We start from the raw sequence: 26,279 nt of genomic DNA, 5'->3' as shown, positions 1-26,279 counted from the left end.
TGAAACGGCCATGAGCATGATGCACGACAGTAATCTTCCCATTAGTCTGTGGACAGAAGCATTCCATTCAGACGTCTATATCATAAATCGTGTGCCTATGACAGTTTTGCAAAATAGTTCACCATTCTCTTCTCTTTTCGGCATTCAACCCGATTATAATGCTCTGTGTGTGTTTGGATGCATTTGTTATGTTCATATTGATGATTCTCTCAGGAATAAATTTCAACCAAAGGTTTCCAAATTTCAACCAAAGGTTTCCAAATTTCAACCAAAGGTTTCTAAGTGTAGATTTGTGGGATATGATGATGATTATAAAGGTTATCGGTGTTATGACCCTATGACTAAGCGTGTTAAGATTTTCAGGAATGTTGTGTTTGACGAGAATAATCTTAGAGATGTATCATTTAATACCTGTCAAAGAATTCCCAGAGAAGAAGTTTATCATTCGTGAATGAATGCAGAATTATTTGCAGATGCTTATGGTGATTGCTCACCTCAGTGTACTCAAGAAACAAATTCGGCTGACCAAAATGATATTGACTCAGGTCAAGCATGTTTACCTCAATCTTGTGATCAGGTCGGTGGAGCTTCACACACTGAAGAAGGGGCAGGCCCACAATCGCATCCTATTGACAAATTTAAAGGGTATGTATATGCGCGAAGAGAAAAAGGTACTCCCCTTGCTCCTCACACTGGATCAGATACTTATGTGCATGTTGAAAATCTGAGGAGTTCAAATAGAATCAGACATCCTATTGACAGGTGGGTCAGTTACAATAATTTTTCTATGGATCTTCAACTTTTCCTGTCTCAGGTTGATAAGCATGATGAACCCATAGGGTTTCATCATGCTGTGAAATCAAACAAATGGATTGAGACCATGAATGAAGAAATGGAAGCGCTTCATGAATGTCAGACATGGGAAATCGTTGTCAGACCTCCTAACAAAAATGTTGTTGATTCCAAGTGAGTTTATAAAATCAAATACAAACCCGATGGTACTATAGAACAATACAAAGCAAGACTTGTTGCAAAGGAGTTTACACAGGAATATGGTCAGGATTATGATGAGACTTTCAGTCCCGTGATCAAAATGGGGACAATAAGAATGATATTGTCTTTAGCCGTCAAACATTGATGGACATTAAGTCAATTAGATGTCAAAAATGCATTTCTTCATGGAGACTTGAAGGAAGAAGTTTACATGGAACAACCTCCAAGATATGCTGAGGGAGACCCAAGCACATATGTATGTAGATTAAAAAGAGCCATATATAGTTTGAAGCAGGCCTCACACTCGTGGTTTGAGAGTTTCTCCTTAGAAATACAGAGGCATGGGTTCTCTAGATCTCTCTTAGACCACTCATTGTTTATCTTCAAGGATAAAGGCATAACCACCTTGTTGTTGATATATGTTGATGATATTATAGTTATAGGGAATTCAATGAATCACATTGAAGAAATAAAGGACTATTAAGTCAAAGGTTTAAGATGAAAGATTTGGGAGATTTGTGTTATTTCCTTGGTGTCGAGGTAGACAGGAAGGATGGTTACCTGACCTTGACACAACATAAATACACACTGGATTTATTGAAGAAATTTGGCATGCAAGATTGCAAGCCTTTGTCTACACTGAGTGTCTTACATCAAAAGCTCAGTTCACAGGATGGAGATTTGTACCCTGACCCTACAAGATATTGAAGTGTAGTTGGTATGCTTCAATATCTTACCTTTACTCACCCTGACATTGTTTATTCTGTTAATAAGTGTCGCAGTTCATGAATGAGCCACGAACAGGGCATGTGGATGCAATCAAGAGAATGTTGAGATACTTAAAAGGTACCATTGGAGATGGGTTGGTGTATCAGAAAAGTTAGAAAAGATGAAGCATGCATGATGTCACGATCTACAGTGATGCGGACTGGGCAGGAGATCCTGATGAAAGGAGGTCGGTTTCCGGATATTGCATCTTTCCTTGGGGAAAACCTAGTATCCTGGAACAGTAGAAAACAAAAAAGCAGTAGCTAGATCAAGCACTGAGGCTGAATATCGATCAATGGTTGTTGCAACTACTAAAGCTACTTGGACAAGACATTTGTTGAATGAATTGGAGGAACAGATCTCCAAATCTATTTTATTGTGTGACAATCAAAGTACCATTAATATATCATTTAATCATATTTTCCACAGTAAAACAAAACAGATTGAGATAGATCAACATTTCATTCGACAGAAGGTTGAAGACAAAGAGATTGAGCCTCATTTCATTCCTACAGAAGACCAGGTGTCGGATTTATTTACAAAGGGCTTGACGAAAAATAGATTTTGGTTCTTGAAGAACAAGTTGTCCATGGTTCAAGACCATGCACAACTTGAGGGAGGGTTATTAAGTGTCGTGTAGTGTTGGACCCAGTTTGGGTCTGACCTAGACCTAGACCTAGACCTAGACCTAGACCTAGACCTAGACCCAAACTGGGATTGCGCATTGACGTGCTTATTGTGGCACGAATGTAAATATTGTAATCTGTTATGGGATAGCTTTGTACTTTGTAAACTAATACCTAATGTTTTAAATATTATATACCAGGCCACGATAACGCATGTTGAAATATCGTGAACCTGTGCAGCCTCATCAACACTGAGTTTTCCCTCTTCTTCTACCTCTCTTCTTCTCTTACTTTTCTCTGTTGAATATTAGGTCTGATGCAAACGTAACTTCTAACACTATGCCTATGCAGCATCTTCAACAATTCACATTTGTTGTACTATAAAGAACAACTTATTACATACTATTATACCAAAGTCCGGCAAAAACATATTGATGAAAATGATTGTTTGCAAAATGTTAATTGCTGATATAACATCTATCCTCTGCTGTGAAAATATTTTCACAATTTTTTTATTAGAAAGAAAATTTATGTCTTTCAGTTTCAACACAACCTGAAAAGCTTTGCAGATGAGTCAAAATACATACTGACCAATGTCACCCAAAAATGATATGGTTGTCAATAAGACATGGGCATGGAGCTGGCATGCACGCAGGCGCACACACATTCATGCACATTCAAAAGATTAAGACATGTTTGAAACTTTGAACTACAAAGCGAGAATGTGCCAAATCAGTAGTATGATATGAATCTAAAAATCAATACAATACCAGTTGTTTATTCACTTGTTTTCTTTAATTTATTCAAACAGAATACAAAGATATAGTCTCAATATGAAATCATTATAACACTTGCAATTTTAGACAAAATTAATGAAACTGCAATGACAAACATGCATAAATCCAAAAAAGTAAAACAGTAAAGTCATATTTGCAAAGGGGAGTTTTCAGATAAATAAACCAAGGTAGTAAGTATCGTATTGTTACCCATATTGGTCGGGCCCAAAGTAACACGGTATTGTATCGTATCATAAACTTATCATAAATTTTTAATAAAATTTTTTAAAATACAAAAAAAATCAAGAAAAATAAAAAAAATAGCAAAAATTCTAAAAAATCATATTACATGAAACAATGATGAATTGCACAAAATACAACCATAAAATCACATATGAAGCATTTATGTATCTATGATCTGCATAAGACATCAACTATATCACAAGAACAATGCAAAATATTAAATATCTTGCAATTAAGAACATGCCACAAGACTCATACTCTAATATTACATAAACAAAAATATTATGGCAATAATTGCACTTGATTTTCAATTAGTTTTCACTCATTACTTGAGTTCTCCATTCTCATACCGGATCACCTTATGCCATCTTTGTTAGAGGAATGTGGAGCCTGATTTCTACCTTCATATAAATATTTAATTTTCGCGAACCAGGGGTTGTAGGGGGCAGCGGCCCCCAAGGAGATTTTTTTTTGAATAGTAGCTTTGTAATTCTACTCATAATAAAGATTTTTACCTTAACCCATTTTTTGAGTGAAAAAATGGTGAAAATGCACTTTTTTTACCTTAACTCACTTATTTGGGTAAAAAACAGTGGAAATGCACTTTCAATGGCCTCTAGACAAATGGAGAAGTCGGCCCTCTAAAGGTATTTAAAACCCAAAATGAAAAAAAAAACTTCCTTTTTAAAGTGTGTCGAAGGTGTATCGTATGATACATGGGTGTATCGTACGGGTACGAGTATCATATTGCAAAACCCAAAAGTAACGATACGTACAACACTAAACTAAAAAAATTGTAGTTTCTAGAAGTGTAGGTGTCAGTGTCAATGTTCTCAAGTGCGAGGACAAGGCCGGCTGGTTGAAGAGTCCAAATAAAATAGTAATAACTCAACCAACCCTTATTCATAAAAGTTTATACAATTCATCATCTTCATAAAGAAACTCAAATTCAACTTGACTCAACTACCAAGGACTAATTTTAACGCATTGAGTTTAAGAAAAAACTATTTAAGAACAGCAAAAAGGACAAGAGAGAGAGTTCAAAACAACACTTTTTCTGGGAAAAAAACATGGATCTCCTTTTAGAATTCTCAAAAATAAAGAAAGTGTATTCAATTGTAAAGACAGAAGCCAATCAATGAATCAAATAATAGCCAAGAAAAAATTGTCCAACAAGTGGAAAACAAATTCCATGTACCTGAGCATGGGTGACCTTGAAAACACGTTTCCATGGCAAAAGGAATGTTGCAGCTTCTCCAAACACTAGATTTGAAACATAAACCAACTTCTGAAATGCCTGCACTGGAACATGGACTGATGGTCAGGCACCAGTATTTGTTTTCCCAGAAAAAATCACATCAGTACATCATGTCATCAACATTCTACCGGGCAAACATCCTACCCGGCGTTGTTCAATGTCTGAATCACGATCCCCAGTTTCCAGTCTCTGCCTATAGATGTGTCTTCCTACCTATAAGCATTACAACTTACAAGGAATTGCAATCACCAACTATAAGAACATTTCCAAAGGAGTAAGTAGAACGCCATTAGCTAAAACATACCTCCATATGCACATTAGCTGCATCAGGGTCATCAATGCCCAGAGCATTTTTGAATTTGACAATCTTGTCAACTTCATCACCTCGAAGACTTTCACTCCCAGGTGGAAGGACAGATGACACAAACCTGAATGTTAAGATTTTCAGGAATGTTGTGTTTGACGAGAATAATCTTAGAGATGTATCATTTAATACCTGTCAAAGAATTCCCAGAGAAGAAGTTTATCATTCGTGAATGAATGCAGAATTATTTGCAGATGCTTATGGTGATTGCTCACCTCAGTGTACTCAAGAAACAAATTCGGCTGACCAAAATGATATTGACTCAGGTCAAGCATGTTTACCTCAATCTTGTGATCAGGTCGGTGGAGCTTCACACACTGAAGAAGGGGCAGGCCCACAATCGCATCCTATTGACAAATTTAAAGGGTATGTATATGCGCGAAGAGAAAAAGGTACTCCCCTTGCTCCTCACACTGGATCAGATACTTATGTGCATGTTGAAAATCTGAGGAGTTCAAATAGAATCAGACATCCTATTGACAGGTGGGTCAGTTACAATAATTTTTCTATGGATCTTCAACTTTTCCTGTCTCAGGTTGATAAGCATGATGAACCCATAGGGTTTCATCATGCTGTGAAATCAAACAAATGGATTGAGACCATGAATGAAGAAATGGAAGCGCTTCATGAATGTCAGACATGGGAAATCGTTGTCAGACCTCCTAACAAAAATGTTGTTGATTCCAAGTGAGTTTATAAAATCAAATACAAACCCGATGGTACTATAGAACAATACAAAGCAAGACTTGTTGCAAAGGAGTTTACACAGGAATATGGTCAGGATTATGATGAGACTTTCAGTCCCGTGATCAAAATGGGGACAATAAGAATGATATTGTCTTTAGCCGTCAAACATTGATGGACATTAAGTCAATTAGATGTCAAAAATGCATTTCTTCATGGAGACTTGAAGGAAGAAGTTTACATGGAACAACCTCCAAGATATGCTGAGGGAGACCCAAGCACATATGTATGTAGATTAAAAAGAGCCATATATAGTTTGAAGCAGGCCTCACACTCGTGGTTTGAGAGTTTCTCCTTAGAAATACAGAGGCATGGGTTCTCTAGATCTCTCTTAGACCACTCATTGTTTATCTTCAAGGATAAAGGCATAACCACCTTGTTGTTGATATATGTTGATGATATTATAGTTATAGGGAATTCAATGAATCACATTGAAGAAATAAAGGACTATTAAGTCAAAGGTTTAAGATGAAAGATTTGGGAGATTTGTGTTATTTCCTTGGTGTCGAGGTAGACAGGAAGGATGGTTACCTGACCTTGACACAACATAAATACACACTGGATTTATTGAAGAAATTTGGCATGCAAGATTGCAAGCCTTTGTCTACACTGAGTGTCTTACATCAAAAGCTCAGTTCACAGGATGGAGATTTGTACCCTGACCCTACAAGATATTGAAGTGTAGTTGGTATGCTTCAATATCTTACCTTTACTCACCCTGACATTGTTTATTCTGTTAATAAGTGTCGCAGTTCATGAATGAGCCACGAACAGGGCATGTGGATGCAATCAAGAGAATGTTGAGATACTTAAAAGGTACCATTGGAGATGGGTTGGTGTATCAGAAAAGTTAGAAAAGATGAAGCATGCATGATGTCACGATCTACAGTGATGCGGACTGGGCAGGAGATCCTGATGAAAGGAGGTCGGTTTCCGGATATTGCATCTTTCCTTGGGGAAAACCTAGTATCCTGGAACAGTAGAAAACAAAAAAGCAGTAGCTAGATCAAGCACTGAGGCTGAATATCGATCAATGGTTGTTGCAACTACTAAAGCTACTTGGACAAGACATTTGTTGAATGAATTGGAGGAACAGATCTCCAAATCTATTTTATTGTGTGACAATCAAAGTACCATTAATATATCATTTAATCATATTTTCCACAGTAAAACAAAACAGATTGAGATAGATCAACATTTCATTCGACAGAAGGTTGAAGACAAAGAGATTGAGCCTCATTTCATTCCTACAGAAGACCAGGTGTCGGATTTATTTACAAAGGGCTTGACGAAAAATAGATTTTGGTTCTTGAAGAACAAGTTGTCCATGGTTCAAGACCATGCACAACTTGAGGGAGGGTTATTAAGTGTCGTGTAGTGTTGGACCCAGTTTGGGTCTGACCTAGACCTAGACCTAGACCTAGACCTAGACCCAAACTGGGATTGCGCATTGACGTGCTTATTGTGGCACGAATGTAAATATTGTAATCTGTTATGGGATAGCTTTGTACTTTGTAAACTAATACCTAATGTTTTAAATATTATATACCAGGCCACGATAACGCATGTTGAAATATCGTGAACCTGTGCAGCCTCATCAACACTGAGTTTTCCCTCTTCTTCTACCTCTCTTCTTCTCTTACTTTTCTCTGTTGAATATTAGGTCTGATGCAAACGTAACTTCTAACACTATGCCTATGCAGCATCTTCAACAATTCACATTTGTTGTACTATAAAGAACAACTTATTACATACTATTATACCAAAGTCCGGCAAAAACATATTGATGAAAATGATTGTTTGCAAAATGTTAATTGCTGATATAACATCTATCCTCTGCTGTGAAAATATTTTCACAATTTTTTTATTAGAAAGAAAATTTATGTCTTTCAGTTTCAACACAACCTGAAAAGCTTTGCAGATGAGTCAAAATACATACTGACCAATGTCACCCAAAAATGATATGGTTGTCAATAAGACATGGGCATGGAGCTGGCATGCACGCAGGCGCACACACATTCATGCACATTCAAAAGATTAAGACATGTTTGAAACTTTGAACTACAAAGCGAGAATGTGCCAAATCAGTAGTATGATATGAATCTAAAAATCAATACAATACCAGTTGTTTATTCACTTGTTTTCTTTAATTTATTCAAACAGAATACAAAGATATAGTCTCAATATGAAATCATTATAACACTTGCAATTTTAGACAAAATTAATGAAACTGCAATGACAAACATGCATAAATCCAAAAAAGTAAAACAGTAAAGTCATATTTGCAAAGGGGAGTTTTCAGATAAATAAACCAAGGTAGTAAGTATCGTATTGTTACCCATATTGGTCGGGCCCAAAGTAACACGGTATTGTATCGTATCATAAACTTATCATAAATTTTTAATAAAATTTTTTAAAATACAAAAAAAATCAAGAAAAATAAAAAAAATAGCAAAAATTCTAAAAAATCATATTACATGAAACAATGATGAATTGCACAAAATACAACCATAAAATCACATATGAAGCATTTATGTATCTATGATCTGCATAAGACATCAACTATATCACAAGAACAATGCAAAATATTAAATATCTTGCAATTAAGAACATGCCACAAGACTCATACTCTAATATTACATAAACAAAAATATTATGGCAATAATTGCACTTGATTTTCAATTAGTTTTCACTCATTACTTGAGTTCTCCATTCTCATACCGGATCACCTTATGCCATCTTTGTTAGAGGAATGTGGAGCCTGATTTCTACCTTCATATAAATATTTAATTTTCGCGAACCAGGGGTTGTAGGGGGCAGCGGCCCCCAAGGAGATTTTTTTTTGAATAGTAGCTTTGTAATTCTACTCATAATAAAGATTTTTACCTTAACCCATTTTTTGAGTGAAAAAATGGTGAAAATGCACTTTTTTTACCTTAACTCACTTATTTGGGTAAAAAACAGTGGAAATGCACTTTCAATGGCCTCTAGACAAATGGAGAAGTCGGCCCTCTAAAGGTATTTAAAACCCAAAATGAAAAAAAAAACTTCCTTTTTAAAGTGTGTCGAAGGTGTATCGTATGATACATGGGTGTATCGTACGGGTACGAGTATCATATTGCAAAACCCAAAAGTAACGATACGTACAACACTAAACTAAAAAAATTGTAGTTTCTAGAAGTGTAGGTGTCAGTGTCAATGTTCTCAAGTGCGAGGACAAGGCCGGCTGGTTGAAGAGTCCAAATAAAATAGTAATAACTCAACCAACCCTTATTCATAAAAGTTTATACAATTCATCATCTTCATAAAGAAACTCAAATTCAACTTGACTCAACTACCAAGGACTAATTTTAACGCATTGAGTTTAAGAAAAAACTATTTAAGAACAGCAAAAAGGACAAGAGAGAGAGTTCAAAACAACACTTTTTCTGGGAAAAAAACATGGATCTCCTTTTAGAATTCTCAAAAATAAAGAAAGTGTATTCAATTGTAAAGACAGAAGCCAATCAATGAATCAAATAATAGCCAAGAAAAAATTGTCCAACAAGTGGAAAACAAATTCCATGTACCTGAGCATGGGTGACCTTGAAAACACGTTTCCATGGCAAAAGGAATGTTGCAGCTTCTCCAAACACTAGATTTGAAACATAAACCAACTTCTGAAATGCCTGCACTGGAACATGGACTGATGGTCAGGCACCAGTATTTGTTTTCCCAGAAAAAATCACATCAGTACATCATGTCATCAACATTCTACCGGGCAAACATCCTACCCGGCGTTGTTCAATGTCTGAATCACGATCCCCAGTTTCCAGTCTCTGCCTATAGATGTGTCTTCCTACCTATAAGCATTACAACTTACAAGGAATTGCAATCACCAACTATAAGAACATTTCCAAAGGAGTAAGTAGAACGCCATTAGCTAAAACATACCTCCATATGCACATTAGCTGCATCAGGGTCATCAATGCCCAGAGCATTTTTGAATTTGACAATCTTGTCAACTTCATCACCTCGAAGACTTTCACTCCCAGGTGGAAGGACAGATGACACAAACCTGAATGTTAAGATTTTCAGGAATGTTGTGTTTGACGAGAATAATCTTAGAGATGTATCATTTAATACCTGTCAAAGAATTCCCAGAGAAGAAGTTTATCATTCGTGAATGAATGCAGAATTATTTGCAGATGCTTATGGTGATTGCTCACCTCAGTGTACTCAAGAAACAAATTCGGCTGACCAAAATGATATTGACTCAGGTCAAGCATGTTTACCTCAATCTTGTGATCAGGTCGGTGGAGCTTCACACACTGAAGAAGGGGCAGGCCCACAATCGCATCCTATTGACAAATTTAAAGGGTATGTATATGCGCGAAGAGAAAAAGGTACTCCCCTTGCTCCTCACACTGGATCAGATACTTATGTGCATGTTGAAAATCTGAGGAGTTCAAATAGAATCAGACATCCTATTGACAGGTGGGTCAGTTACAATAATTTTTCTATGGATCTTCAACTTTTCCTGTCTCAGGTTGATAAGCATGATGAACCCATAGGGTTTCATCATGCTGTGAAATCAAACAAATGGATTGAGACCATGAATGAAGAAATGGAAGCGCTTCATGAATGTCAGACATGGGAAATCGTTGTCAGACCTCCTAACAAAAATGTTGTTGATTCCAAGTGAGTTTATAAAATCAAATACAAACCCGATGGTACTATAGAACAATACAAAGCAAGACTTGTTGCAAAGGAGTTTACACAGGAATATGGTCAGGATTATGATGAGACTTTCAGTCCCGTGATCAAAATGGGGACAATAAGAATGATATTGTCTTTAGCCGTCAAACATTGATGGACATTAAGTCAATTAGATGTCAAAAATGCATTTCTTCATGGAGACTTGAAGGAAGAAGTTTACATGGAACAACCTCCAAGATATGCTGAGGGAGACCCAAGCACATATGTATGTAGATTAAAAAGAGCCATATATAGTTTGAAGCAGGCCTCACACTCGTGGTTTGAGAGTTTCTCCTTAGAAATACAGAGGCATGGGTTCTCTAGATCTCTCTTAGACCACTCATTGTTTATCTTCAAGGATAAAGGCATAACCACCTTGTTGTTGATATATGTTGATGATATTATAGTTATAGGGAATTCAATGAATCACATTGAAGAAATAAAGGACTATTAAGTCAAAGGTTTAAGATGAAAGATTTGGGAGATTTGTGTTATTTCCTTGGTGTCGAGGTAGACAGGAAGGATGGTTACCTGACCTTGACACAACATAAATACACACTGGATTTATTGAAGAAATTTGGCATGCAAGATTGCAAGCCTTTGTCTACACTGAGTGTCTTACATCAAAAGCTCAGTTCACAGGATGGAGATTTGTACCCTGACCCTACAAGATATTGAAGTGTAGTTGGTATGCTTCAATATCTTACCTTTACTCACCCTGACATTGTTTATTCTGTTAATAAGTGTCGCAGTTCATGAATGAGCCACGAACAGGGCATGTGGATGCAATCAAGAGAATGTTGAGATACTTAAAAGGTACCATTGGAGATGGGTTGGTGTATCAGAAAAGTTAGAAAAGATGAAGCATGCATGATGTCACGATCTACAGTGATGCGGACTGGGCAGGAGATCCTGATGAAAGGAGGTCGGTTTCCGGATATTGCATCTTTCCTTGGGGAAAACCTAGTATCCTGGAACAGTAGAAAACAAAAAAGCAGTAGCTAGATCAAGCACTGAGGCTGAATATCGATCAATGGTTGTTGCAACTACTAAAGCTACTTGGACAAGACATTTGTTGAATGAATTGGAGGAACAGATCTCCAAATCTATTTTATTGTGTGACAATCAAAGTACCATTAATATATCATTTAATCATATTTTCCACAGTAAAACAAAACAGATTGAGATAGATCAACATTTCATTCGACAGAAGGTTGAAGACAAAGAGATTGAGCCTCATTTCATTCCTACAGAAGACCAGGTGTCGGATTTATTTACAAAGGGCTTGACGAAAAATAGATTTTGGTTCTTGAAGAACAAGTTGTCCATGGTTCAAGACCATGCACAACTTGAGGGAGGGTTATTAAGTGTCGTGTAGTGTTGGACCCAGTTTGGGTCTGACCTAGACCTAGACCTAGACCTAGACCTAGACCTAGACCTAGACCTAGACCCAAACTGGGATTGCGCATTGACGTGCTTATTGTGGCACGAATGTAAATATTGTAATCTGTTATGGGATAGCTTTGTACTTTGTAAACTAATACCTAATGTTTTAAATATTATATACCAGGCCACGATAACGCATGTTGAAATATCGTGAACCTGTGCAGCCTCATCAACACTGAGTTTTCCCTCTTCTTCTACCTCTCTTCTTCTCTTACTTTTCTCTGTTGAATATTAGGTCTGATGCAAACGTAACTTCTAACACTATGCCTATGCAGCATCTTCAACAATTCACATTTGTTGTACTATAAAGAACAACTTATTACATACTATTATACCAAAGTCCGGCAAAAACATATTGATGAAAATGATTGTTTGCAAAATGTTAATTGCTGATATAACATCTATCCTCTGCTGTGAAAATATTTTCACAATTTTTTTATTAGAAAGAAAATTTATGTCTTTCAGTTTCAACACAACCTGAAAAGCTTTGCAGATGAGTCAAAATACATACTGACCAATGTCACCCAAAAATGATATGGTTGTCAATAAGACATGGGCATGGAGCTGGCATGCACGCAGGCGCACACACATTCATGCACATTCAAAAGATTAAGACATGTTTGAAACTTTGAACTACAAAGCGAGAATGTGCCAAATCAGTAGTATGATATGAATCTAAAAATCAATACAATACCAGTTGTTTATTCACTTGTTTTCTTTAATTTATTCAAACAGAATACAAAGATATAGTCTCAATATGAAATCATTATAACACTTGCAATTTTAGACAAAATTAATGAAACTGCAATGACAAACATGCATAAATCCAAAAAAGTAAAACAGTAAAGTCATATTTGCAAAGGGGAGTTTTCAGATAAATAAACCAAGGTAGTAAGTATCGTATTGTTACCCATATTGGTCGGGCCCAAAGTAACACGGTATTGTATCGTATCATAAACTTATCATAAATTTTTAATAAAATTTTTTAAAATACAAAAAAAATCAAGAAAAATAAAAAAAATAGCAAAAATTCTAAAAAATCATATTACATGAAACAATGATGAATTGCACAAAATACAACCATAAAATCACATATGAAGCATTTATGTATCTATGATCTGCATAAGACATCAACTATATCACAAGAACAATGCAAAATATTAAATATCTTGCAATTAAGAACATGCCACAAGACTCATACTCTAATATTACATAAACAAAAATATTATGGCAATAATTGCACTTGATTTTCAATTAGTTTTCACTCATTACTTGAGTTCTCCATTCTCATACCGGATCACCTTATGCCATCTTTGTTAGAGGAATGTGGAGCCTGATTTCTACCTTCATATAAATATTTAATTTTCGCGAACCAGGGGTTGTAGGGGGCAGCGGCCCCCAAGGAGATTTTTTTTTGAATAGTAGCTTTGTAATTCTACTCATAATAAAGATTTTTACCTTAACCCATTTTTTGAGTGAAAAAATGGTGAAAATGCACTTTTTTTACCTTAACTCACTTATTTGGGTAAAAAACAGTGGAAATGCACTTTCAATGGCCTCTAGACAAATGGAGAAGTCGGCCCTCTAAAGGTATTTAAAACCCAAAATGAAAAAAAAAACTTCCTTTTTAAAGTGTGTCGAAGGTGTATCGTATGATACATGGGTGTATCGTACGGGTACGAGTATCATATTGCAAAACCCAAAAGTAACGATACGTACAACACTAAACTAAAAAAATTGTAGTTTCTAGAAGTGTAGGTGTCAGTGTCAATGTTCTCAAGTGCGAGGACAAGGCCGGCTGGTTGAAGAGTCCAAATAAAATAGTAATAACTCAACCAACCCTTATTCATAAAAGTTTATACAATTCATCATCTTCATAAAGAAACTCAAATTCAACTTGACTCAACTACCAAGGACTAATTTTAACGCATTGAGTTTAAGAAAAAACTATTTAAGAACAGCAAAAAGGACAAGAGAGAGAGTTCAAAACAACACTTTTTCTGGGAAAAAAACATGGATCTCCTTTTAGAATTCTCAAAAATAAAGAAAGTGTATTCAATTGTAAAGACAGAAGCCAATCAATGAATCAAATAATAGCCAAGAAAAAATTGTCCAACAAGTGGAAAACAAATTCCATGTACCTGAGCATGGGTGACCTTGAAAACACGTTTCCATGGCAAAAGGAATGTTGCAGCTTCTCCAAACACTAGATTTGAAACATAAACCAACTTCTGAAATGCCTGCACTGGAACATGGACTGATGGTCAGGCACCAGTATTTGTTTTCCCAGAAAAAATCACATCAGTACATCATGTCATCAACATTCTACCGGGCAAACATCCTACCCGGCGTTGTTCAATGTCTGAATCACGATCCCCAGTTTCCAGTCTCTGCCTATAGATGTGTCTTCCTACCTATAAGCATTACAACTTACAAGGAATTGCAATCACCAACTATAAGAACATTTCCAAAGGAGTAAGTAGAACGCCATTAGCTAAAACATACCTCCATATGCACATTAGCTGCATCAGGGTCATCAATGCCCAGAGCATTTTTGAATTTGACAATCTTGTCAACTTCATCACCTCGAAGACTTTCACTCCCAGGTGGAAGGACAGATGACACAAACCTGAAATGAAGTATAAGACATAAGGGTAATAGAGGACAATTAGCTGAATGGATAAACGTATAGATGATTGTTATCCAAAATTAGCTTAGACATTGCTATAGAAAATTTTGCTAGCAGCCTAGTCATGAGAGAGGTAGAGGGAACACTATGCAAACAACATTTTACCAAAAGAAACAGAATTGGTATTAAATAATGGGGTCACTAATTTTCAATTGGTATCCAACTCAAACCAGGTTTGCTTCGGGATAATTGCAGAAATATATCAGAATAATCTTGGCATGTACAGGCTGGGTCATGCAACTAGTTCCTCCGGTTTCCTAAAAATTAAAAAATGGAAGAAAAAAAGAAGCGGGGATTTAACAAAATTTCCATAAACTACATGACAAAAAAAGTTTCACACTGCATTGACATTGTTTGGTTCCGTCAATGATCATCAGCTTCTTCTAAAATCAATTAGCAACCCACCCATAAACTCAAACGAAATAAGAAGTATTCCTACCGTCTATGATGGACCTTTTTGATGGAATTATCAAAGAATGAAGTTGAAAAATAGAACAGATATATCAAACCAACCTGCTGTATAAATCGCAAAGTTTTGCATTGAATGCCTCATCCTGTTTGCTCACTCCATACCTAAAATTTTTAAAACAAGACAATGGATCGAAAACCAACACTTAGAGCCACATAACAACCATAACCACGACGAATAGCAACAATCCCAGTGAACAAACTTAGGGAAGAAAAGAGAAAACGAAGATTTCGCCGAAGAAACGAACCTCCTCGCAACCTCCTCGATGTCCTCCCTCTTCAACGACCCCGGATCCCCACAACCCGACACTGTATTATGCAAACTCACCGCCGCAGCTCCCGGCACCGCCGAGTTCACCACGAAGGCCGCCGCTCCGCCAACAGCCCCGACAGCGACAGCGCCGCCGATACCAGCGGCCTGCGTCCCCTTGACTCGATACCCTAGCGCGTAGCCAGCCGCAAGGGCGCCAGCAACCACGAAAACCGAGCCCGCGTACCGCGCCGAAGGAGGAACGGCATCGACGAGCTTCTGCAAGCCGGAGAGCTCCCGCTCTCCGCCGAATATGCCGGAACTCGACGGGGTTTTCGCCTCCGGCGGAGACTCCAACGTTGCGGAGGATGAATTGCGGGTGATGGAGAGTCTGAAACGTCGGGTAGCGGAGAAAACGGGGAGGGAATTAGGGCTTCTCTTGAGGAAAGAGTTCCGGGTGAAGGGAGAGAAGAGAAGAGGAGGAGAAGAAGTGGAAGGGATTGAAAGGAGAGAGGCGTCCATCTGTTTGCTCTTCTTCTTCTTCTTCTTCTTCAGAGAAGAGAGTGAAAGAAGAGTGAGAACGTCATCCGAATTGAGGGTTGAAGTTTGGCCTTTATAAATCCCGCCCTTCTTCTCCGACAACGGAAACTTGATCGTAAATTTTGCTCCGGCGACTTTTTTTTGGAGAAAAGATGGGTGACAAGATGGTCGCGCAGTAATCAAGCCATTGTATCCAGCTGACGCAGCCTTGGAATTTCTACGGACGTCTTCGGACAACTTGCGGAAGAAATAATATATTGTCAACACTCTATATAAGATCTCGAAAGACTTGACTTTTGTGAAATTCAATAATCAAGCAACAATTTTCGCAAGTTCAATTCGGATTGTGAAATGACGAAATTGCTGAAGGTTTTCGTGAGCAGACTGAAATGGATTCTTGACTAGATTGCTTTTGATCGGAGCAACGGGTCGGGTTTGGTTCCAACCCAGGTGAGACCAAACCCAAATCTGATTTGAGATGATGGTATCATGTTCGAACCAAGTCCAAATGATTCCACTATAATAAAAACCATATTCAGATCCTATAAGGATTTCATGAACCAGACCCTAATCATACCTGGTAAAATAATATACTTAGTTTTTTATATTAAAAAATTACAAATCTTAGTCAGAACCCGGATGGGCCTAAATCTGGTATGAAATTTCACAAATCATATCGGGTGATTCTAATTGAACCTCCTTGTTTATCACCAAACCCTTGCCCTATAAGGTTTGGTACGGGTCAGGTGAGTGTTGAACCCCGAGAAAGTTCGGATTCATATATCGAATTGTATTAAGATAATCCAATCTGCACATGTCACTATAGGCAGTAGCATCAGCTAAATTTGGGCAATGAGGGGTCATTAGATTTAGAATATCAATCATATCAAGACCCGAACTCATAAACCTATATCGGTCTATTTGTTTTCAGCCATGTCTAAACCTGAACCCGATCCGAATCAAAACAACTCTATCAAAAATCCGATTCAATTATACCAGACCAGGTACATATCCGAAACTGTTAAACTATATGAATCTACAATTGCTAGCTGTACCCGAACTCGAATTAGATTGGTTCGGGTTTGAGTTTTAATTTTAGACCTGAATTAGAATCAGGCCTGATAAAAATAGACCCGAACCCGACCCGATTAGCACCTAGTAGTAGTTTCAGCGTTCCCCTTTCGTCACCGAGAGGAAGAAAGAAACCGCAAAGAAAGGAAGAACTCGTGAGAACGGAGGATGCCTCCTTCCAGTTCTACCAGAAATCAGTCAAAGAATAAAACCCTAACCCTAGCATCCCTCCTCAAATCCAGGCTCTGCAAGCTCATCCCTCCCCTCTTCTTATTCTCCTTCCTGATCGTCGTCGCCTTCCGTTCCTCGAACCCACCGTTGTTCTTTTCCGGCAAACTCCAAGGCCCAAATTCGCAATGCCGGGTCGCCGAAAAATCCCTAGGTACGCTTCCTCCTGGGGAGAAGTACCTGTGGTTCGCTCCGCACAGTGGGTTCAGCAACCAGGTCGCGGAGCTGAAGAACGCGCTGCTGATGGCGGGGATACTCAACAGGACGCTCATCGTTCCCCCCGTGCTGGATCACCACGCCGTCACCCTCGGGAGTTGCCCTAAGTTCAGGGTCGAGAGCCCGCAGGATCTCCGATCCGCAGTGTGGCGAAGCATTGTTCGGTTGATTCGGAGTCATAGGTGAAGCCCCCTCCTTCTCTCTGAAATTTTGGATGCACTTAATTCATCCTTTTCTGCTTTATCTCAGGGTTATAATTTTGTGGGTTTTTTGTTTCCTTTTTTCAGTGAAGATTCCGATTCACAAGCGGTGTTTTGATGCGATTTGAGTGAATTGGTCGTTATGTTATTGGTTTTTTTGGTGGAGAATTGCATGACAGTTTAATTTTGTTTGATTTGTGTGAATCGGTTGTTACCATTATTGATTTCCTTGTGGAGAATTTACTTGATGGTTTAGATTTATTTTGGTCTCGAGTTTTTCGTTGTCAGAACTATGATCAATTGGTTGTCAATTATGTTCAAATTCACTAGCTGAGTCTGAAGATCTACATTTTAGGCAATTTGTAACTCTCATAAACCTCAGAATGATGCCCATTTTTTTATATCTAGCGTATTAAGCCTCTCTTTGGTTATATTGTTGTTCTCATTGCTTTCTATTCATGTTTTATGAAGCCACTTTGAGGATTTTCTTCATTATCAAACGCAGGTATATCTCAATAGCTGATATTGTTGATCTCTCATCTTTGAAATCATCTTCTTCGGTTAAAACGATCGACTTGCGAGTTTTTGTTCCGTTATGGTGCAGTGTAGATGTGAGCTTAGCTTGCACTGGTAGTCTTTGCTGTGGCATTTCTGAGGGACTATCATCGTGGGGTAGCTTTGAGCAGTGTGGATCTCTATTATCAGGTTTAGACAAGGATTTAGGTAACTGTGTTTATGGTGTAGAGGAAGATTGTAGAACAAGGATTTGGACCTACCAGCAGAATGACCGTGAGACTTTGGATTCCTTCCAGCCCAACAAAGAGATGCAAGCAAAGAAGAAGATTCTATATGTTAGAAAACGAAGGGACGTGTACAAGGCCTTGGGGCCTGGTTCCACAGCAGATATAGCCACTGTGATCTCTTTTGGAAGCCTTTTCACTGCTCCTTATAAAGGTTCTGAGCTATATATTGATATCCACGATGCCCCAAGGGATGATAGGGTACAGACATTGCTTCGTCAGATCGAGTTTCTTCCATTTGCTCCGGAAATTGTGAGTGCTGGAAAGAGTTATGCAGTGAACATGATAAAGTCTTCTTTTCTATGTGCGCAGCTTAGACTGCTAGATGGGCAGTTTAAGAACCATTGGAAGGCTACCTTTGGTGCATTGAAGGATAAGGTTCAGATCTTGAAGAGCCAGAGTGGTGGCACTGTCCACGTATTTGTTATGACTGATCTTCCCTTGGCTAATTGGACTGGGACATACTTGGGGGATTTGGCTAATGATTCTAAATTATATAGGCTCTATAGCCTGCATGAAGGAGATGAATTGGTGATACAAACTGCTCAAAAGGTCCTCGCTGCAGAACATGGCATTAGGTCTGGTTTTCTTCCAAAGACACTTGGCAAAACAACTAGAGACAACCATTGTCCTTCTCCGGCTTTACCCGACATTCTTTTGTACATTGAGGAGACAATCTGCAGTTGTGCTTCACTAGGTTTTGTTGGGACTGCAGGTTCAACAATTGCTGAGAATATAGAGCTTATGAGAAAAAATAATGTTTGCTTTAACAACCAGGAATAAAGGAATTTAAAATCCCCATGGATCCTTTTGTGATGGAAAAACATTAGTTTGATGGGAATGAATGTCTGCTTCAGGTACATTTTTTTACTGCTTTCAACTGTCTCTAATGAGAACAGTTGATAGCATTCAGTTACAGGGGAAAATGTTGGTCTTATGTGGGAGAATACCTGCCACTAGTGCTTCTGGTGCATCTTCTATTGCTGTTTGCATTAACTCTCTCTGGTGAAAAGGTGATGATATTCAGAAACTGCATGAATGGTCAGCATTTCAAGGAATTTTGTATGCTCCTTTTAATTTCACAAGACAATCCACTTCTGATATACTTGTTTGGAAGGCAACATAGAACTTCTTGGATTTGAACACTGGCATGGATTTTTATGGTAGCCTAATATTGCAGCGGTGGGGCATTCACTTCATACTATGATGTAATAGCAAAATTCAGAGATTGGAGGCACATTTGTATCTTGTCTTCTCATTGGTTCTTTTGGCAAAGTGTATCCAAAACGTTTTCATGCAATAACAATGACATAATCATCTCAGAGACCGCCTGTTTTATGCTGGTTGATAAAGCTCTTATGCATGAGCCTGTCAGATACTTGAGGGAGCACAAAAATGGTGGGTTTGCATTTTGCAGCCATAATGAACTAAAATATCAGGATGACTGTACTGTCTACGGACCATCTGAAATTTAAACTAAAAAACTGAACTGTTTGTACAAGTATTGTTATCTAATTCATCAATTTGTTCTATTCACAGATGCTAACAGGTATTATTATCATTTAATATGGTGAGTTTTACTCAACTTCATTTGTTGTTTAGTTGCAAGATGTTTGACATTATTATTTGAAATGGCTAATTTTAGTTCCTGATTGTGAATCTATACATAGGTCGAATTTGTTGATCTCTGATTGTTTGGCAGTTTGTGTGGTTTCTTTATATTGGTACTAATTTTCTTCACATGTAGTAGTCCCTGTGGTTCAGGGCTCCAGATGTTTTGGCTAATTTTACACTAATTTTACATTATAATATAATTCAATAGAACTGCCAAAGATGATGTATTTTTAGGATTATATTTACCATATGGCTTTATGTCGTGTCATCTATCAAAAATGTGAAATATCACAGTGTAGAACAAATCAGGGTCTGGGTTTGAATGCCATTGGGTAGGGGTGCAAACGGTTCAGGCCCGGAGCAGCTAAATACATTTGGGGAGTCAGATACAGTCTGATCCCGAACATCAGAAATTTGGAAACCTCGATTGAGGATCCGACCCATTTGCATCCCCACCATTGGGAGTTATTCCTCAGCTTGGCTGGGGAAGGTGAATACACAAAGGCAAACTGCAAAGCTACTGAAAAACATCACTCAAAACAGAATTATCGAACGAAATGTAATTCAATTATGAGACATCCACACTACTCTCCTATCAATTTTTAAACAAGTCTTGTGATGGTCATGCACGCTAAGGAGTTCATCTCTAACTCTCATCTTACGAGGTTCAGCGCTAGCCTTTTTTTTTTAAAGGCAAGCTGGGGTTAGGTAGACCCCTACCAGAAATCTCTTAAGCCCCATGTGGCAGAGGGATTCGAACCTGGGCCTTCAGCTTGGCAGAGGACCCCGCTTACCACATGGGATACCACCTCGGTGGTTCATCTCTAACCCTTTTCTAATGTACTCCAAGCCATCGTATATAGTAGAGTTCTAAAAATGTGAATTCCACAGTATAATAGACTATATAACTTCATTTGATTTTTTTTTCATATTTAACCTGTGGAAACCTGTTGCCGGTATCCCCAACCCCAGGGCTTATGCTTGCACAAGTGGGTAGCACCTGCAGGAATTGAACCCTGACTGCCTGCTTGACAACCCAAGCCCTTTCCAACTATGCCAACTTCTTTGGGGTCAAACTTCATTTGATTGAACATCATGAATACTTAAAGCCAAATCGAGATTTAGGAGTAAGAATATCCCTAAAGAGCTTCCCTTTAGTGTTAAAGAGTGTAACCAGTTCTGCAGTCCAATATCCAAATTCAGGTTATCAAAAGCTTAGTTACTAGAAAGTGAAATGGATACAGGATGCATGAGTGTTAAAAAGTACTATGAAGCATGAAGTGAGATTAGTTTTGAAAGTCATTATGTGAAGTGAAAAAGGAAACTTGAAGGAAACAAAGGGAAAACAAGTGGAAAGCAGGGGAAAAGTGAGGGGAAAACGAAAATAATAAATAATAAAATGAAAGTTAAAAAGACAAAGGAAGAAATGAGAGAAGCCAGTGAGAAATGAAAAGAATGCAAGAGGAAAGAGATTTGAAAAGTAGGTGGGAAAAGCGCTTCCCACAAATGGAAAGCAAGTTTCTCCCACTTCACCCTTTTGAGAGAAGGGGGAAGCCCGGCGTTTTCCACTTCAGAAACACGCTTACCACAGTAACTAACACCACGAAAAAAAATTACTCAGATTATTTGAAAATAAGTACATTTTCAAGCCCACTAGACCTTTTTTCAAATGGTGCTGAAGTTTTACGTGGAAAGCATGATATCACGTGGAACACGTAATTGGGACTTCCGTCAAACTATAACTCATACCCAGAGGTGAACAATCACATTGATGGCATTCTTTGGCATTTTCACTCATCTCTGCTCTTTAACCATGACCTCGACAACATTGTCCAAAATCATTCGAGTAAAAAATTCTCACTTGTTTGGAATGAATGAAAAGGTCTATCTTTCATATTTCGTTACAAAATTTTCATCTCTTTTTTCACATTTTCATGAGAGGAGATCCAGGGAGCAGAAATTTGCAAAACCTCCATCTTGGATCCGACCCATTTGCATCTCCACCATTGGGAGTTATTCCCCAGTTTCGCTGCAAAAGGTGAATACACAGGCAAACTACAAAGCTACTGAAAAATGTGAAAAAAAGATGCTTGAGAGAAAAAAAATAAGATACCAATCGCTTCAAATAAAAGAAACGTTGGAAAAGCTATCACATAAACATGTTCACCGTTTGCTAATTCAGGTAATATGATAAGATTCTCGAACTCCAACTTCAATCCTACCCCCTACTTCCCCGTTTTGCCTATAAACCAGGTAATTGAGGAATGAACCATTTATCAGATACTTGGTGCAGGAGAGAATAAGTTACTCTGGAGACAAAAAATGGATGCCTGTTTGCGCATTTTTGGTAACAACCTGGAGCTCTCCAGCAGTATATTGCTGCGCAGAGGTCCATGTTACCCTCCTCTGTAAATGCGAATAGGCACAGTAATCTACTTCATATACATCCGTGTCCTTCTTGAATGCAGCAACAGCAACCCCAACTCCTTCACCTGCACACAAATGGGCATCAGATGAGAGAGAGAGAGAGAGAGAGAGCATGAAGCAAGACCCAGTGCATCACAAACAGAAAAACAGATTGCTCACCATGCACACAAATGAGCAACAGATGAGAGAGAGAGAGAGCATGAAGCAAGACCAAGTGTATCACAAACAGAAAAACAGATTGCTCACCATGCGAGATGAGCAACAGATTTTCTCGAGGATATTTATCTGCAAGAGCAACAATTACATTCCTATATCTCTCCCTTGCACTTCTTACTTCTTCCTCCCACTTCGGCGGCTGCAAGAATTTTACAAGAAAATGTTGGGGTAAGCCCTCAATAGCATTCAAATTCTTCCATGCAGAACTGCAAACTCAACCCAAAGATTCTATTGCAGAATCGAAATAAAATTGGTTCCTGAACTACCTATAATACAAATCTACTATTACTCGACACCCTGCGCTATTCGATCACATGACATCCGAGATATTCAGTCTAAATCAACCCTAAATTAGGAGATTCCTATTCGTCAGGTTAAGATGTCTTCAAGCCTATTCTAGACCATCACCTTCTAATCTGGCCTGAATCACCCAAGTTCTCCCCTAGTCAAGCCCCATTTTCTAAAATTGTTCAAGTGCTAAATGAGATGAAATTACAAATAGAGAACCGATGCTTGAAAGAAAAAAAAAGGATACAAAAGAAAACCTCATGGTACACAGGCTCTACTGAGTGATCCATTGTCCCAGCTGGTATAATGGTTTCGATCTCAGAAATGTCGAGAAACCACTTCCCATCTTTCGGTGGAGCTTCAATCATTGCTTCCCTGCTCATTATCTCACAGAGTCCATATTCTATTGAAACCTGTAAGCACGTCAAATTGACCAGACAATGTCAAAAGTAAGTTCATGCCATAACTGTAGGAATCTGTTCGAGTGCAACTTCCAATAATTCACCAAGTTGAGAAACATGTTTATCCTGGCAGTAGACCACAGATTTGATCTCAAAGGTCCTAAATGAATTAGCTTATTTTCTGAATATTTTTAACCTATTGAATGTAGTCCAAAGATAATAATCTTATTTTGTTAACAATGCCAAAATCACTGTAGTTGCTTACTAGTATAATCTTGTTTCAGTGGTCAATTCCGGACATTTCATCATAAGGTTTAGGTAGCCACTCAAATAAGAAGTATATATCAACAAACAATTGTGACGGTATCAGTGGAAACAAAATAAAATTTGAATTCTAAAATGGGGAAAACAAAGCACATATATTCCAACAAGAATGTAATATGAAAAGTCATCATTGGACTTGCTGAAAACAAAATTGCAAGTAATATTCTGATTTCTGAATGTAAGAATAGATTAATCATACACATCTCATCTACAGTTTTGAATTTGATCATTAAATTCCTTTGAAAATGATACAACCTTAAAAATCATCACCAGGAAAACTGATTCCTAATCACAACCAATGACTTGGATAAAACCGTATAACAACAGCACAGCTAGAAATCATTGCCAAATATGGAAAACAATACCAAATACTTGGAGCAAGAGCACCACTATGTATTAATTGCAAAGTATGCCTACAATAATCATGATCATGACACAATCACAAGAAAAAAAGAATGGAATCTCTTAGTAGTTTAAAGAATAAAAAAGATTCAATGAACTCCAAACCCTAATCAAAAGGCTCAGTTCAATCAATAGCAATATTTGACAAGGAACATAAGAATAACTTGTAGTAGATGAGCATCATTTTCTTTATCAACCCTCACTTCCACTCAAACTCCAAAGCATCAAGAAGAACACATCAGAAAATGGATCACCTTGTTGAAGTTCAATCTTCTCTTTAAGCCTAAACTCGTTGACCTGGAATTGGCCATCACAAAGATCAAAGCCAATGGCCTTATCTCCAGCCTTACTCATCCAAAACCAAGTCTTTTACCTCTTCAACGTCCCACTGCATGGATCCTACTTCTGTCCTAATCTTAACTAAGATGTAGGCATTCCATCTAATTCACATCCATTCAAATTCTTAACCATTTGGATTATGAACCTTTTCTTAAACACCTACCAAGTTTGCTGCGAGATCATGACCGTATATTATTGTACAGTGTACACCAAACCATTCAAAGCCTGAGTTTTTCATCTTTGAGCGACGACCTTGGCCAAAACAGACTTTTAAACTTCTAAATCCAACTTCTAGCAATACAGAGCCCTAAAAGGATTCGTTCTCAACCATCCTGCCTACGTCAATTAAATGATCACTAACTGGACCCATCCAATTTCCAACCATGAAAAACCCTTAACTTTTCCCTAGGAATAACGTTGAGAAAAAAAATCTATCCAACAACCAGCCACCTGAAACCTGATTTTCACAACTAAGCACTTTTTTACCAATAAAATCCAAATGTCAACATTAAAATCAATAAGATAAATCGGCAAAGGAATATACAAACTGTTCTATTTCATTTCATTCAATACAATCCTTACTTCCAATTTCTTCACATTTTTCCTAGGCCTTATGAGAAACTCATCAATGCACTCGCCTGATTTTGAACCCTGATCAACACAATGGCCATTATAGCATTCCATCAATTGAGAGCGATTCAAAATCCTCTTTTGAGGGTACGTTTCAATTGAGGGAACGAGGCGGAGCAGAAATCCGATTCCAGTAAATCCTTACCTTATTTTTCAACCGCAAAGAAGAATTCAGTGGAATAGGATTCCAAATTCCACTAAATTCCTTGAATCCAAACACTCTTACAACAATCCAATCATCCTAACAACCTAGCAAAAACAACAACATCAAATTCCTCAAATTACAAACCCTAGCGCCAGATTTAACTAGGGAAAGGGAAAACAAAGAAAGGAAAAAAGAAGGAACATCTCAACGAGATCCATCACAACTCCACAAAATCCGGAACCCTAACCCGAAATGCATGCCACTTACCTTGACCCTGGAGGGGTCGATGACGGCATTCTGGCTGGTGATCTCCGCCGGGTCGTCGACGACGGCGCAGAGCGCGGTGACGGCCTCGGCGGCCGTCTGGAGGCACCGAAGGAAGGGGGAGACGAAGACCCTGTGGATCTGGATCCCTTCTCTCCTGATCCTCTTTCCGGTGCACCACGCCCTGATCTTCCCGGCGTCGATGAGAGGCGGATCCCACGGCCGGTCGGCGTTCGGCAACCACAGCGGCTCAAAGTTGTCGATACGATCTCCGTGCCTCATGAACACCACGTTCTGGACGAACTCTGAGCCTCCACCTCCTGCTAGGGTTTCAGAGACATCCATCGTTCCTCCTTCTAGCTTGTTTGGTTTCAGAGGAGAAATGGGGTTCTCTTTCCTTCTGAAGCGTGGATCTCAGGCACAGGGAAGGGGACGACCTTATTTATAGGTCTGTGGGCCCCAGTGACAGGTCCAAAAGCGGACGTTACATCAAAAACGTCATTGGCCAATATGATAATGGGGAAATCGTAAAGAGGATTCATTGCAGGAGCCGCGACCTCATATATCTTGGACGTCGTTGACATTTATGAATTTATATAAGTTAACGGTTTCAGGTACATATTAGATTAAATATAAATGGGTCGGGTGGTAAATAAACATGTTTTTAATCCAGTCTAAGAATTAAACCTAAATCCAACCTAATTTGATTTTAGGTTCGAGTTCAAATTTCAGTATCACTGAAAAATGTAGACCCATATAACTTAACAGGTTTGATTAGTTTTAACGTTTGATTTGGGATGACTGGCCATTGT

General features: G+C 38.2%; 3 protein-coding genes across 3 annotated transcripts in view; 1 reads left to right on the top strand and 2 right to left on the bottom strand.

Moving 5' to 3' along the window:
* The window catches only part of LOC149819464 (protein TIC110, chloroplastic-like), a 33,146-nt gene extending 17,201 nt beyond the window's left edge, over positions 1 to 15,945 (bottom strand). Inside the window, exons 1-11 of the mRNA XM_089985892.1 lie at positions 15,361 to 15,945; positions 15,158 to 15,217; positions 14,461 to 14,584; positions 14,301 to 14,369; positions 14,097 to 14,195; positions 9,706 to 9,897; positions 9,530 to 9,614; positions 9,342 to 9,445; positions 4,969 to 5,160; positions 4,793 to 4,877; positions 4,605 to 4,708 (exon numbers count right to left, since the gene is read on the bottom strand). Of these exons, the coding sequence (XP_089842018.1) occupies positions 4,605 to 4,708; positions 4,793 to 4,877; positions 4,969 to 5,160; positions 9,342 to 9,445; positions 9,530 to 9,614; positions 9,706 to 9,897; positions 14,097 to 14,195; positions 14,301 to 14,369; positions 14,461 to 14,584; positions 15,158 to 15,217; positions 15,361 to 15,884 (1,638 nt within the window). The 5' untranslated portion in view covers positions 15,885 to 15,945. The remainder of the gene's footprint in view (positions 1 to 4,604; positions 4,709 to 4,792; positions 4,878 to 4,968; positions 5,161 to 9,341; positions 9,446 to 9,529; positions 9,615 to 9,705; positions 9,898 to 14,096; positions 14,196 to 14,300; positions 14,370 to 14,460; positions 14,585 to 15,157; positions 15,218 to 15,360) is intronic.
* Positions 15,946 to 17,141: 1,196 nt separating this feature from the next.
* LOC149819463 (O-fucosyltransferase 30-like) lies at positions 17,142 to 19,200 on the top strand. Its single transcript, XM_089986411.1, has 2 exons — positions 17,142 to 17,599; positions 18,123 to 19,200. The coding sequence occupies exons 1-2, from the start codon at positions 17,142 to 17,144 to the stop codon at positions 19,198 to 19,200; spliced, it is 1,536 nt and encodes a 511-aa protein (XP_089842537.1).
* Positions 19,201 to 22,151: 2,951 nt separating this feature from the next.
* On the bottom strand, positions 22,152 to 25,877 carry LOC149819462 (uncharacterized). Its single transcript, XM_089985891.1, has 4 exons — positions 25,471 to 25,877; positions 23,220 to 23,375; positions 22,705 to 22,813; positions 22,152 to 22,523 (listed from the first exon to the last, which is right to left on the bottom strand). Exons 1-4 carry the CDS (start codon positions 25,810 to 25,812, stop codon positions 22,336 to 22,338), a joined length of 795 nt encoding a protein of 264 aa, XP_089842017.1. The 5' UTR covers positions 25,813 to 25,877; the 3' UTR covers positions 22,152 to 22,335.
* Between the last annotated feature and the right edge of the window lie 402 nt (positions 25,878 to 26,279).

This window comes from Nuphar pumila, chromosome 13, assembly GCF_984573655.1.
Source record: "Nuphar pumila chromosome 13, dmNupPumi1.hap1.1, whole genome shotgun sequence".
Lineage (NCBI taxonomy): Eukaryota > Viridiplantae > Streptophyta > Magnoliopsida > Nymphaeales > Nymphaeaceae > Nuphar > Nuphar pumila.
The sequence above is the reverse complement of the archived record's forward strand: the minus strand, read 5'-3'. Positions and strand labels throughout refer to the sequence as shown.

What these genes read in the sequence shown, in the direction of transcription:
- LOC149819462 (XM_089985891.1), bottom strand. Translation starts at nt 25,812, where the DNA reads ATGGATGTCTCTGAAACCCTAGCAGGAGGTGGAGGCTCAGAGTTCGTC. An exon ending in TCGACCCCTCCAGGGTCAAG is followed by an intron (nt 23,376 to 25,470) that starts GTAAGTGGCATG and finishes ACGTGCTTACAG; the next exon opens with GTTTCAATAGAATATGGACT. An exon ending in TAGAGCCTGTGTACCATGAG is followed by an intron (nt 22,814 to 23,219) that starts GTTTTCTTTTGT and finishes AAATTCTTGCAG; the next exon opens with CCGCCGAAGTGGGAGGAAGA.
- LOC149819463 (XM_089986411.1), top strand. Translation starts at nt 17,142, where the DNA reads ATGCCTCCTTCCAGTTCTACCAGAAATCAGTCAAAGAATAAAACCCTA. An exon ending in CGGTTGATTCGGAGTCATAG is followed by an intron (nt 17,600 to 18,122) that starts GTGAAGCCCCCT and finishes TATCAAACGCAG; the next exon opens with GTATATCTCAATAGCTGATA.